Source organism: Barbus barbus, assembly GCF_936440315.1.
Source record: "Barbus barbus genome assembly, chromosome: 16".
NCBI lineage: Eukaryota > Metazoa > Chordata > Actinopteri > Cypriniformes > Cyprinidae > Barbus > Barbus barbus.
In genome coordinates, this window is record NC_136744.1 from 18625115 (window position 1) to 18637379 (window position 12265).

The 12265-nt window shown below is 38.9% G+C and overlaps 1 protein-coding gene across 2 annotated transcripts in view; it reads left to right on the plus strand.

Moving 5' to 3' along the window:
* The window catches only part of LOC306882754 (poly(ADP-ribose) glycohydrolase-like), a 35697-nt gene that overhangs the window by 19031 nt on the left and 4401 nt on the right, over nt 1-12265 (plus strand). For both annotated transcript variants that reach the window (XM_079437619.1, XM_079437618.1), the window contains 6 exons: nt 442-517; nt 4663-4810; nt 9357-9435; nt 9608-9716; nt 9950-10055; nt 11381-11509. In XM_079437619.1, the coding sequence (XP_079293745.1) occupies nt 442-517; nt 4663-4810; nt 9357-9435; nt 9608-9716; nt 9950-10055; nt 11381-11509 (647 nt within the window). The remainder of the gene's footprint in view (nt 1-441; nt 518-4662; nt 4811-9356; nt 9436-9607; nt 9717-9949; nt 10056-11380; nt 11510-12265) is intronic.

A 12265-nucleotide genomic window follows, 5' to 3' on the forward strand; every position in this document is an offset into this window, starting at 1 on the left:
TTTATTTAATGACGACAAGTACTGTAGTGATTAAAAAAAAGAGTATATACTATTATATAAATCTCAGATTTATTTCTGAATGTGCTGCAGCTAGAGGGCTCTCTGACATTTAAAGTAGTTCACTGAGATCACTCCTTCACAACACTTTGTGCTTGATAAATGAACTTTGGCACTGTGTAGTCACTTTGGCCAATTGCTTCCTCTGCCAGTGCAGGCGAGGCCAAACCTCCTCTCTGTTTTGCTTATTAGAAAACTCTTACCGCTGAGACGGTTGTATTTCAAAAAGTCACGATTGTAACCTTACTCTCCTAGTTCACTATAGCATTTCTAGCCTGCCGCTATGTATGATGCAATTGTTTAACAGTACTTGTAAATTAATGTTTTAGTGAGTGGTGGTTATTTTGCCATTGGTGTTTTGATTAAATTGTTTTTGACCTTTAGTTCAAAGAAACAGCTCACCTGTCTTCATATCACCTATAAGGGCACCATAGAGGATGAGGGCTACGGGATGCTTCAGGTGAGAATGTCATGCATGGGTAGTTTTGACTGTGATATCTGTCAGATTGGAGATTACTTTGACACAAAAGGCCTTTTCTGTCATCCTTCCTCTCTCTTTAAGAAGGACTTGTCTCCATATTTGATAAAAAAAAATTTGTATGTTAATTGTGCTGATTCTGTTCCAGCTGTGAGTAATTCTGGCAGTTTATCTTGAATGAGAACATAAAAACAAATAATATTTCCCCAAAACTATTAGTGGGACATTCTATAAAATGGTTGCCTCTTCCAGTTTGGCAATATTGGCTTTTTTGTCCTTTTCCAAATGACTTTTTTGAAGACAAATGAAGATTCATTATTTTGCACAAGAGGAGGCTTTAACTTGTACATGAAAAAAATTTTTTTAGGGATGATAATGCCATTATGACTTATCTTAGTTTTATGCATATCTTAGTTTTCTCCAAAATATGCATATTTAATAATATACTGGAGAGTATTTTTGTTGATATGTCTAGATTTGCTTTGTTTTGTTTTTATGGAGCACAAATGGCACCTTTTTTATAGCATATCATATTCATATTGGACGTTACATGTCAAAGATTTCAGACAAGTCTGTGACCCAATATGAAAAAAAAAACAACTTAAACATCTCCGTGTTGACCCAAATGACTGAGGTTCGGCAGATCCGTTGGCCCCGATCACATTCCTCTTGCACCTCTCGAGTTCATTGCAGAGTCTGTCTGCTGGGGTCTTCTGCCCTGCTCTCCTTTTCTCATCTCTCCCCAGTTGGGGCAGGGCACACCCTGACAGCTGATGGGCACACATGAACAGCCCTGGGAGGTCCCAGGAGCCCGGGGTCCTGCCGGCCAGATTGACGGATGTTTCCGGAAGGGTGGGACAGTCTGACAGGTTGTCAGTAGTGCTGAGGAGAGGCGGGGCGGTCAGAGCTGGAGTTGAGTGACCTGATCAGCAAGATCATCTGGCAGCCTGCCAACCTCCCTCCCCTTTTCTCCTCCATCACACTGAGGAGGCTGTGGCCCAGTGAGTCCGGCCTGACAGCCTGCAAAACACAGCCTCAAAGGGGTCCTACACTTCCCCTGTTTACCTTTTCAAAGCTGTTCTGGGCCAATATTAGCACTGCTGCTCACACTCCCAGTCTTTGAAATATAAAAATGCATAACAATAGGAGACAACACTGAGAGAATGGCTTCCACAGCAGAATTTAGCAGTGCCACAAATCAGTCACTCATGTAGCTCATATAATTATGTATTTTATGTATTCATTTATTTTCTCCTGCACTTTATCTTAAGGTATTTTTTTTTTTTTTTTTTGCCCTTTCAACATTAGTATGTGATAAAAAGCAGTGCAAAACAATTTTTATTTAAAAATTATTTTTAAAAATTATAATGGTAAGAAAATGTTAATATTCTGTTCATTATATTAATTTAACATTTTCTTTACAGAAAAAATTAAAAATCTGCGATGTAAGTATGATATAATTTAGACACTTTTCTGGAAAACCACAGGCCACCCTTATGGTTGAGCCCTGATATGGTATATAAATACTAATATATGCCAGTTGTACGTACTGTATAATATACTCTAGTTGTATAATGTAATTGTCAGAGAGTCACCGCAGTCTCCACCAACGACACTCACCAGATCCCAATCCCGCCACCTGTCAGCACTAATCAGCAGCACTATATCCCTGCACTCCTCCCGTTTACTCACTAGGCGCATTTCCATTACAGATTTGTGCAAAACTTTGGCGATATTTTATAAATGTCGATAAAAAAGTATTGCGAAATGTTTCCATTAACAGATGTTATGCGACAAAAACTTAATTTTTTCCTCTCGCGATAAGTCATGGCAATGGAATTTGATGGGATTTTGGCAGATTTTGGCTATATTTAACCGAACGAGGCGTGTGCATGTATCTTTACAAAAGCAGTGCGGAGAGCTGCTTCCGAAACGTGCAGAAAAGTTGGTCAGCACTCTTCGAACAGCTCTCTCTCCGGTCACACACCCTCAGTCTGCCTCTGCCAGTCCCATGTAGTGTTTTTTTACTCCAAGTTTCACTCTCCATAGAGATGCAATCCCATAAGTTTTCCAGCGAATGGGCTAAAGTTGCCTTCCTGATCTCCCTGTTAACCGGACGAGCATTGCTCTGGGCACGAGCCATCTGCAACTCACAGACCACTATAATTAACTCTCGATGCTTTCTCTTCCCACTTCAAGAATGTCTTCGGCCTATCTACCGGCTTGCTCTCCATTGCCGACCAACTCATCCTCCTCCGCCAGGGAGATTCTTCGGCCAGTGACTATACTCTGCAGTTCCGGACTCTGGTGGCCACGTGTGGATGGAACGAGGCAGCGCTACTCACTGCTTGCCGTCAGGGCTTGGATCCACAGATCAGAGCCCAGATGGCGATCTATGATGACACTGTCTGTCTGGAGAGCTTTATGCAGAAGGCCGTTAAGATCTCCCAATGTCTCACGGCTTGTCAGCCGGACATAACCGCTCATTCTCCGTCCTCACCAGCTGCCTGTCCTCTAGTACCAGAACCTATGCAAATGGATACTAATTGTCTCTCACGCACTGAGCGTGCTCGACATCTCACCATGGGGCTGTGCCTCTACTGCTGAGTTCCGGGGCATTTCATTCGGGTGTGCCCCTCTCGCCCCCCACGCCCTGCGGTGAGTACCCTCCAATTGGAGCCTGCTATCTCTACCCTGCCACTGCTAACGGAGATTGGGAGATATCTCCGGGCCTACTGTCATGACAACCAGCATAGCTGGAACCGGTTCCTCCCGTGGGCCGAGTATGCACAAAATTCCCTCAAGCAAACCACCACCGGCCTCACCCCTTTCCAGTGCATACTCGGCTACCAACCCCCTCTGTTTCCCTGGACAGAAGAGCCCTCCGACGTTCCAGCTGTCGACCACTGGTTCCGAGCGAGCGAGAGAGTTTGGGACTCATGTCCAACTCCAGCAGGCAGTGTGGAGACACAAGACCTATGCAGATACCCATCGGTCTGCCACCCCTGTCTATCATCCTGGAGATAAGGTCTGGCTCTCCACCCGGGATCTGCGTCTCCGCCTGCCCTGTTGGAAGCAGAGTCCCCGCTATATCGGTCCCTTTACCATCGAGAGGCGGATCAATGAGGTCACCTTCCATCTTCAACTCCCTGCACGGTATCGTATCCATCCAGTATTCCATGTCTCACTCCTCAAGCCTGTCGAGTCTCCCTCTGTCACAGAACCCGATGAGCCTGCAGTACCTCCTCCTCCCGAGATCATCAAGGAGCCCCCAGTCTACAGGGTGCAGGACATCTTGGACTCTCTGCGCGTGGGTGGTCGCCTAGAATATCTTATTGACTGGGAGGGATACGGGCCGGAGGAAAGATCCTGGGTGGCCCGGGACGATGTGCTGGATCCCTCTCTCCTGGCTTAGTTTCACAAGAACCACCCTGAACTGCCTTGAGGTTGTGAACATATTTACTCATTTGTTTGAGTTATCTGACCTTCATGGCTAATGGCCAGTCCTTAATAGATCCATTATTCAGTAATAAGGGAATGGACGTTTGGCCTTGGAAGCAACCTGCAGGGTCACAGTGGACAGAAGTCTGTTCTGCATGTGTTTTACCTCAGTGAAAAATGTTTTCATGTTTATTATAATTTTGGATTTTTTATTATTTTATTTTATTATTTTATTATTATTTTGATTATTTACCTCATTGATATACAATTACAATTTCATCATGGCAGATGGCAAATATCAGCAGGTGTAGCAAAAAGTTAATTTTGGATTTGTACATGCACCAAAAATTGTGCACAAATTAAAGGTCTCCAGAACGGTGCAGGAAATTCTTTCCTCCTTTTACTTTACTCATCTTTTGTAGTTTTATGCACAGTCGGGTAGAGCACTCTATTTTCCACCCCTGTGCATTTTAGCACCCTGTCCCCTACCCAGAACCTATAATCTCTGGTGACATGCTAGACAGACAACCTGCCTTACAGTCTGACCATTTAAATGTTCAGACAAGTATCATAGATCTCTGTACCGTAACATCATTTCACACCAAGGATGAAATAATATTTTTTTTACACTTTAGACCAGTTGAACAATTTTGCAGAAGATGAATGTGTTTTTATTTGTGCTGCAGGTGGACTTTGCGAACAGGCTCGTGGGTGGAGGGGTGACCGGTATGGGGTTGGTCCAGGAGGAGATACGCTTCATCATCAACCCTGAGCTCATGGTATCACGCCTCTTCACAGAAGCTCTGGACCACAACGAGTGCCTTATCATCACAGGTCAGCACACACGCATGCAGAGCAGTGGAAGAGCTCCGCTCCTCCCTCCCGTCTGTCTTGCACACCATCACACATCTCTGTCTGATTGATCTCAGCCACTACTGAAATGTCTTGTTCCTCCCTTCTAGCTGTTCAAACACCTGTTGTCTAAAATGTGTGAAAATATTACCTTTTTTGTACTTAAATGAACCTATGGCTCATTATATAATAAGTTGGCTTAAGAATCATAAGGAATTTAACGATTCTGCTTTCTTTAACATGGAGGTTTTCAAACTTTTTAATGCCAAGGACCCCAAATTAAGGCAATATTTTTGCGAGGGACCTCTTTCAAAAAATCACGGCAGCTGCATTTGTACTTTGTGAGAAAAATAAAGCTTGATGTTATGAAGATAGTGTTGTTTCCTAAATAAAATGATTAGTTTATTTATTTTCATTGTTCTAAAGCAGGGTTTAAAGTCAAACTCAATTCCTGGAGGGCCACAGCCCTGCAGAGTTTAGCTTTAGTTTATCTAATATATTACAATTTGGACAGCACTAGATGACACTGTCACAGTGATTTTGTACATTGTTTGAAGCAATATTGTAGACATTCAAAAACTATTAATAGAAACAAACATCATAAAATCACTCAGCTTATTTTGAGGGGGTTTGAATCAAGATAAAAAGAGACAAGTAAAGTAATCATAGATGTTATTAGGTATCTATGTTTGATGCCGGATCTGATTATCGGTGAGATCATGTTTGTTTTCATCCGCTAATGAAGTCAGTCACTGTAATCACATTTCTCTAACACTACTTATAGAGAGCTGAATAGCACCTCACATGTTTTTGCTGCAAGCAATTTGCTATTTGTCGCAGGAGCTTTTGTGTACATTCAGCTCCATTCTTACCCCCCCCCCCCCCGTCTTCCCTCCTCATCCAATTTGAACGTAAATCCATTACATTGATTCACGCTGGACTCAGGGCAGCCCTGTTATTCCTCATTTCTCTCTAGCTGAATTGCCCTATTTTTCACCCTCCAACTCACTGTGCTTGAGTCAACACGCAAAGTGACAACCCCCCTTTCCTCACACTACATATCTCTCCCTCTTTCTCTGTCTCTGTGCTATACTTCCATCACTCTGTTCCGTCTTTATGAACTGTGCTTTTTTGACTGAATGGCAGGATTGGAGAGGAGCCCAGGTCATGAGTAAATGTCCTGCATCCGATACATTACAAACGGGTTGTCTCTTTCCTTCCTCACTTGTTGTTTGTAGCATGTGATCCCCGCTGCTCCTTTCCAACCTCTATTGCTCCAGAATGATACACACACAGGATAGTAGAAAGTAGTGGTACTTCAGTGCCGATCAATAAGAAAAAAAAAACTTGAAGAGGTTTTAATAGTCAATCCAGTATTAGCTGTTCTTAGGTTACCTGATGACTATTGGTTTTAATTACATTTACATTACAATTTACATTTATGCATTTAGCAGACGCTTTTATCCAAAGCGACTTACATTGCATTGAAGTTACAGTTTTTTTTTTTTTTAATCAGCTCTTGCTTTCCCTGGAAATCGAACCCATGACCTTGGCGTTGCTAGTGCCATGCTCTACTATTTGAGCTACAGGAAAGTAATTATATAATTACTAGTTATGGATTCTATATATTTTGGTAATGAATCAGTTTGTAAAGCAGTTTAAGTAATTCATTGATAAGAATCAAAATTCAGTTGGCTCAATCAAAGTAGTTTTTAAAGTTAATCACAAATGATTGGTCATAGAAATGTCCTTGTAAATTAATCTGTCAAAAACTGCAACGTAAATGCAGCTTACAAGAGCTGCCACACTGCATTATGTTAAACGGTAATATTGACATTTTGATATTTTGGAGAATGTTTGGTTTTGGTGACCATTGGCTTTCAATTTATAATAAAAAAAAAAAAAAAAAAAAACTTTGCTTTTTATTATTTTTATTTTTTTCTATTAAATTTTTTTTGGGTTGAACCATCTATTTAAATAATGGCAAATAATTATATAGGAGAATAATTACTTGAGTAATGCTTGTAAATTATATGCCAGTCCAAAATGTTTATTTCAGTTTAAGATTTTTATTTTATTTCAGGTAACAATTTTTTTTGTACAGTTTTAGTTGCTGTAATAACCCTGATGTGTCAAAAATGTTCCTCTAAATTATTAGTATCTCTCAAGGGAAATTTGAGCCTGAAAAACCGTGACGACTTGGAGAAACTGAAATGTATGACCTCATACCTTGTTATATAAAAAAGGTTCTTCCAAGGCTGACACCATGATGTGCCATGTGTCTTTGTTTTCCTATCTGGTGATGCAGACAGGATACAAAGTGAGCTTTGCGGTTTTCCTATTACTACTTTTTTTTTCCCCATCACTGCTTTACTTAAAACCTACATTCAAAGTCACATAGACATCACTTAGAACCTGTGACTAAATAAACCATGTTGTTTTAAATGGTTGACGAGAGTCAAATCTTTTGTCTGTTTGCGTTGAGAGAATTGTTTGCGTAGTTGAATGCTCTCCTTATTTTTAAGGAATGACTGCCGTCACAGCCATGTAGATGTGCTGTGATTGGCTGTTGCCCACTCACACACCTGCTGTCCCACTCGTTTCTCATCCACCCATGCCCTCTGTCGTCTTCCAAACAAAGCACAGGACTCAAACCGTTGCACAGATAAACAAACTGATCAAAATATTGTGGCTTTCAAACTAATATGTAATTTCCTGGAAATTTGGACAAGATTTGATGGTTAAGGCACAGTTGTGGTTATACACCACTGAGGAGTCATTTTCAGAGCTGTGTTAGTGAGTTATAATTCTGCACATCAGCCTCAAAGTCACTGTAAACTTGGAGCTTTCCACCCCAGTCTCAAAATACCCTCAGATATTAGTCATCTCTCTCTCTCTTTCACTTACGTTCTCTCTCTCACCCCTGATGCCCCCTCCTTCCACTTAACAGTATTACCTCTGGCCACAATGAATGACTGCGGGAACGGCCTTCTCTAATGGATCCAGCCATTCCATCATGGTTATTACAACAAACAAAATATTCATCGTCATCTCCGTTTCTATTACACTGCAACTCGCAACAAATCATATCCCGCCAGTAATGCATCATGATACGCGCTCCTTAATGCACTCTTTCTGCGTCAGTAGACTTGGCAGAAATGCTGAAGCGTTGGTACAGGGACTGATTTTAATCTTAAAATTGCTCTTTGTCAGAGTGCCACTGAAACCGGCCACAAACACTAATTAGATCAAGGTGAGGGAGGAGGATTCTAGAGGTCTTCATGATAGTTGGGAGATGCGCAGTGTCTGGAAGCATTTTTCCCATCAGGATATGGTCACTTAAGCAAGTGGTTTGATTCGAGCATCCTAAAAGTAGTAAAATAGATATACAATTAAAAAACAATCAAGAAGGAAAATTGTGTGCAGTATTTAATGAGGGCACTTCTAGCTAGTTATAGTATAGTTGTTTCTGATAGAACTGGAAAACTATATATAGTTTTTCTGCATGGATATTCTAAGCAATAAAAATAATAGTAATATTAATAATTATTATTACTAATACTGCTATTACTATTTTATATTAGCTTATAAAATAGCTTATAATATCATAGTTTTCCAGTTTTATAAGAAAAAAACCTTTTTATAATATTGGACATCTTATTATAAATAATGAGAGAGATGCAATTAAATAAAAATTAAGAAGGAAAATTGCACACATACTTATAGCTGGTTAGTCAAGTCGTCAAGTATTATAATATGGTTGTTTCTGTGAGTGCATAATTATTATGCAAGTTGATAGACTGGTCTTTTTTTTCCCCAAACACATTTTTACCAATTCCAAACCACATCAATCTAATAACATTATTTAATCATTTATTAAGTGATAAATAATTGTTCATGAAGGCTGGAACTGAAAACCTCCTTATATTCAGGTGTGCATAATTATCAAGAAGGTTTTCTTTTACAGATAAAATTAGCCCAAAAAAAAAGAGATTTAACAAAAATTATTAAATGCCCATGAGAAGGATGCAATACTAACGCACCACTAGAATTTTCGAATTTAAGGCATGATTTAAGGCCAATGGACAGTGAAAATGCTCATTGGGTCAGCAGGGTCAGAAAAAAACAGGTTGAGAAGAAAGACACGTTAACTGCAAAATAATGAATGTGAAAAGTTAGGTGTGAAGCCAACAGGAACCATTTAGTCTCAGGTGCCACCACTTTCCAAAACTGCAACCTACTCTGGAGTCTCCAGAAGTAGAAAGTAGAAGTATCAGGTTCTCAGAGGCTGAGGCTTTGGTAAAATCTAAAAAAAAAAAAGATCCTCACTTAACTTAAGTAATAAATAATTATTATAAATAATTGCACGCATAAATCTCACCTTAATGTTCACATATTTTTGATTTTGTGATTATCTAGAATTATTTCTGTCTGTAATATGTTGGGGACAAGAAAATGTTATGGACACTGTAGTAGGAATTACCCTCAATTTATGTATTTCTGTTTTATTTATTTGGTCTTCCTTTAGGCACAGAGCAATACAGCAAGTACTCTGGCTATGCAGAGAGCTTCAGATGGAAAGACAATCACAAAGATGAGATTCCCAGGTAATGGCAAAAATGGATTACTGATTATAATAACTTAAATGGGTTCCTACACTTTTAAAAATGTAGTTAGCTGTCCTGAATATAACCAAGCAACCAAGACACAAATGCCATGCATGATTTGCGACTAGTAAAAAGACCATAGAATAAAATAAACATCTTTTCCCATTCTCAGAGACGGGTGGCAGCGGAGGTGCACCGAAATTGTGGCTGTGGATGCACTGAAATACAGGAATTTCATGGAACAGTTTCAGCCTGAGAAAATGATCCGCGAGCTAAACAAGGTCAGCAAAGTCTTCAAGCAAATATTCTTCTGTGTTTCACATTGATGACATGAAATGGCAATCCTTGACCTCTGTCAAGCTCTAATGGCCTTTGATTTCCTTAACCTTGCCAGTCTGCGTTGCTTAGAGGATTTAATGAGGCATGACACGAGTCTTCTTATGAGTCTCTTGTATTCTGCCGTGATTAGCTTGTATTTGTTCCTCTACGATATAAGGTTGTCTCCTGTTTTCAGGCATATTGCGGTTTCATGCGACCTGCAGTGAACCCTGAGAACCTCTCTGCTGTTGCCACAGGAAACTGGGGATGTGGTGTGTTTGGAGGCGACACGCGACTCAAAGGTACATGCAGGTTGTGAAACGGAAAATAAAAACATCATCTGTTCCTCGCAAAGTGAAGCTACACCGTTTTAATAGGACATTTCTGTCTGAATTTTCATGTACCAATATTACAATTATGGCCATTATTGAGATTCTAACTGTTAGTTATCATTTAATGACTGATATTTAATGTCTATATTGCTATACTGTCTAATAAAATAAAACCTTAAATCAGCATCTTAAATGCTACAAATGAATGTAGGTGTCACAGCATTATAATTTGGAGTATGAGAAATAATCATACATAGTCAGTTGAGCATTTTTCTTACTAGATTTATATTGTTTTTTTTGGGGGGGGGGTTATTTTAATCAATTCTGATTTTGTGTTTTAGCAATCAGACAATACAGAGAAGCTCTCTCACTTAGTTTTTTTGACCCTAGACATGTTTTTCCACTTTCCTGTTATTGATCAGCTGACACACATTTATGTTTTCCATTTAAAAGTGCAACTGATTTTCCAGCCTCATCCATAAATTCATGGCAAGCTTGTGCCAGCTGATCGTTTTCTGTTGTAAGGCTGGAAACCATTTCATAAGATGATTCCATCTTTGATAGTTCATCATTGTTGAACCATGGGCCGTCTGTATGTGTGGAGTTAATTAATTTCTCCCAATGACTTGCCACACACTAAATTCATCTTGAAGCTGAGTATTTTGGGACAATCCGTTTAGTTTAGTGCTGGTTTGACTACAGATTACCCATTGTAATTGGCTGCTCTCATTTGAACAGCGTTCATTCATCAGTGGGCTACATTCAACCTCTTTAAATATTTAAAATCTTTAGACTCAATTTGAAGCTGGGTGACTATGATTGAGTCTCTTAATAGGGGTTGTTTGACATGGATTATTTACCTTTAAAAAAATTGGATGTGTCAGTCATTTTTTCTACAGCTAGGAACATGGAGCAAAAGAAAAGAATCCACACTATGCTGTTAGTGATGTATTAGACCATGTTTAGTCATTTGGGTTGGGCAGCTATCAGTATTTATTCCGGAACCTCAGAGAATATCAGTCATACATAGAACATGCAGCAGTTGATTGGCCCTTCATTTTGCTAATGGGGGTGGGAGGGGTATCTACATAGCATTTTTCTTCTTTTGTGTTCTATATTCCCATGCATTAATGACAAGAATCTATGCATAAATGAATGCATGTCATTTCTGTTTAGGGATGCATAATTTAAAGAGAAATGAATGTGAAATATGTAAGCTTTCCTAAATGTTGTTTATGGCTGCAGGCCCAGTGAAACTTTTGCTCACTGTCAGTTGTGTCCATTTGTCCTTCAAGCTCTGCTGCAGTTGATGGCAGCTTCTGAGGCGGGGAGAGATGTGGCCTACTTCACTTTTGGAGATGAGGAACTCATGAGGGATGTGAATGACTTGTACAAATTTCTTAAAGACAAGTGTGTCACTGTCGGTAAGGGGCCTGTTACATTTGCATAAGTTTTGGACAGATCTGTTTCAGATTTCTTGTGCACATTTTTAAAAATGAATGTTTGTGCTCATTGGATGTGTGTGTGTGTGTGTGTGTGTGTGGGCTGCATTTATTTGTTATAGTTACAGTAAGAACAGTAATATTGTGAAATATTTCTATTTTTTTTTTTATGATTATTTTAATATATTTTAAAATGTTATGCATTTATTCGCATGATGGTAAAATTGAGTTTTCACCAGCCATTACTCCAGTCTTTAGTGTCACATGATCCTTTAGAAATCATTTTAATATGTTAACATTTTAGTGAAAACTATGATACTTTGTTTTCAGAACAATTGAAAATACGTTTTTTATAACAATGTAAAAGTCAAAGGCTTTTTTTTATAAAATTAATGTATAGTTACAGAATAAGTAATTCCTTTAAAAAAAATTATAAATTAATTTATTTAAAAAAAAAAAATCTTACTGACTAAACATTTGAATGGTTGTGTATGTGTGTGTAAAAAGACAAAAATAAAATTAAATACCCTGGCAAATCAAATAAATACAGTGCCTTGCGAAAGTATTTTTAATTTTAATTTAATTTTTTTTCACGTTTATGTTGCTGCCTTATGTTAAACTGCTTTAAATTACTTTTTTGCCACATCAATCTACACTCCATACACTATAATGGTAAAGCAAAAAAATCTTTGCAAATTTATTAAAAATAAGAAACCTTTAATGATTCCATTGCATAAG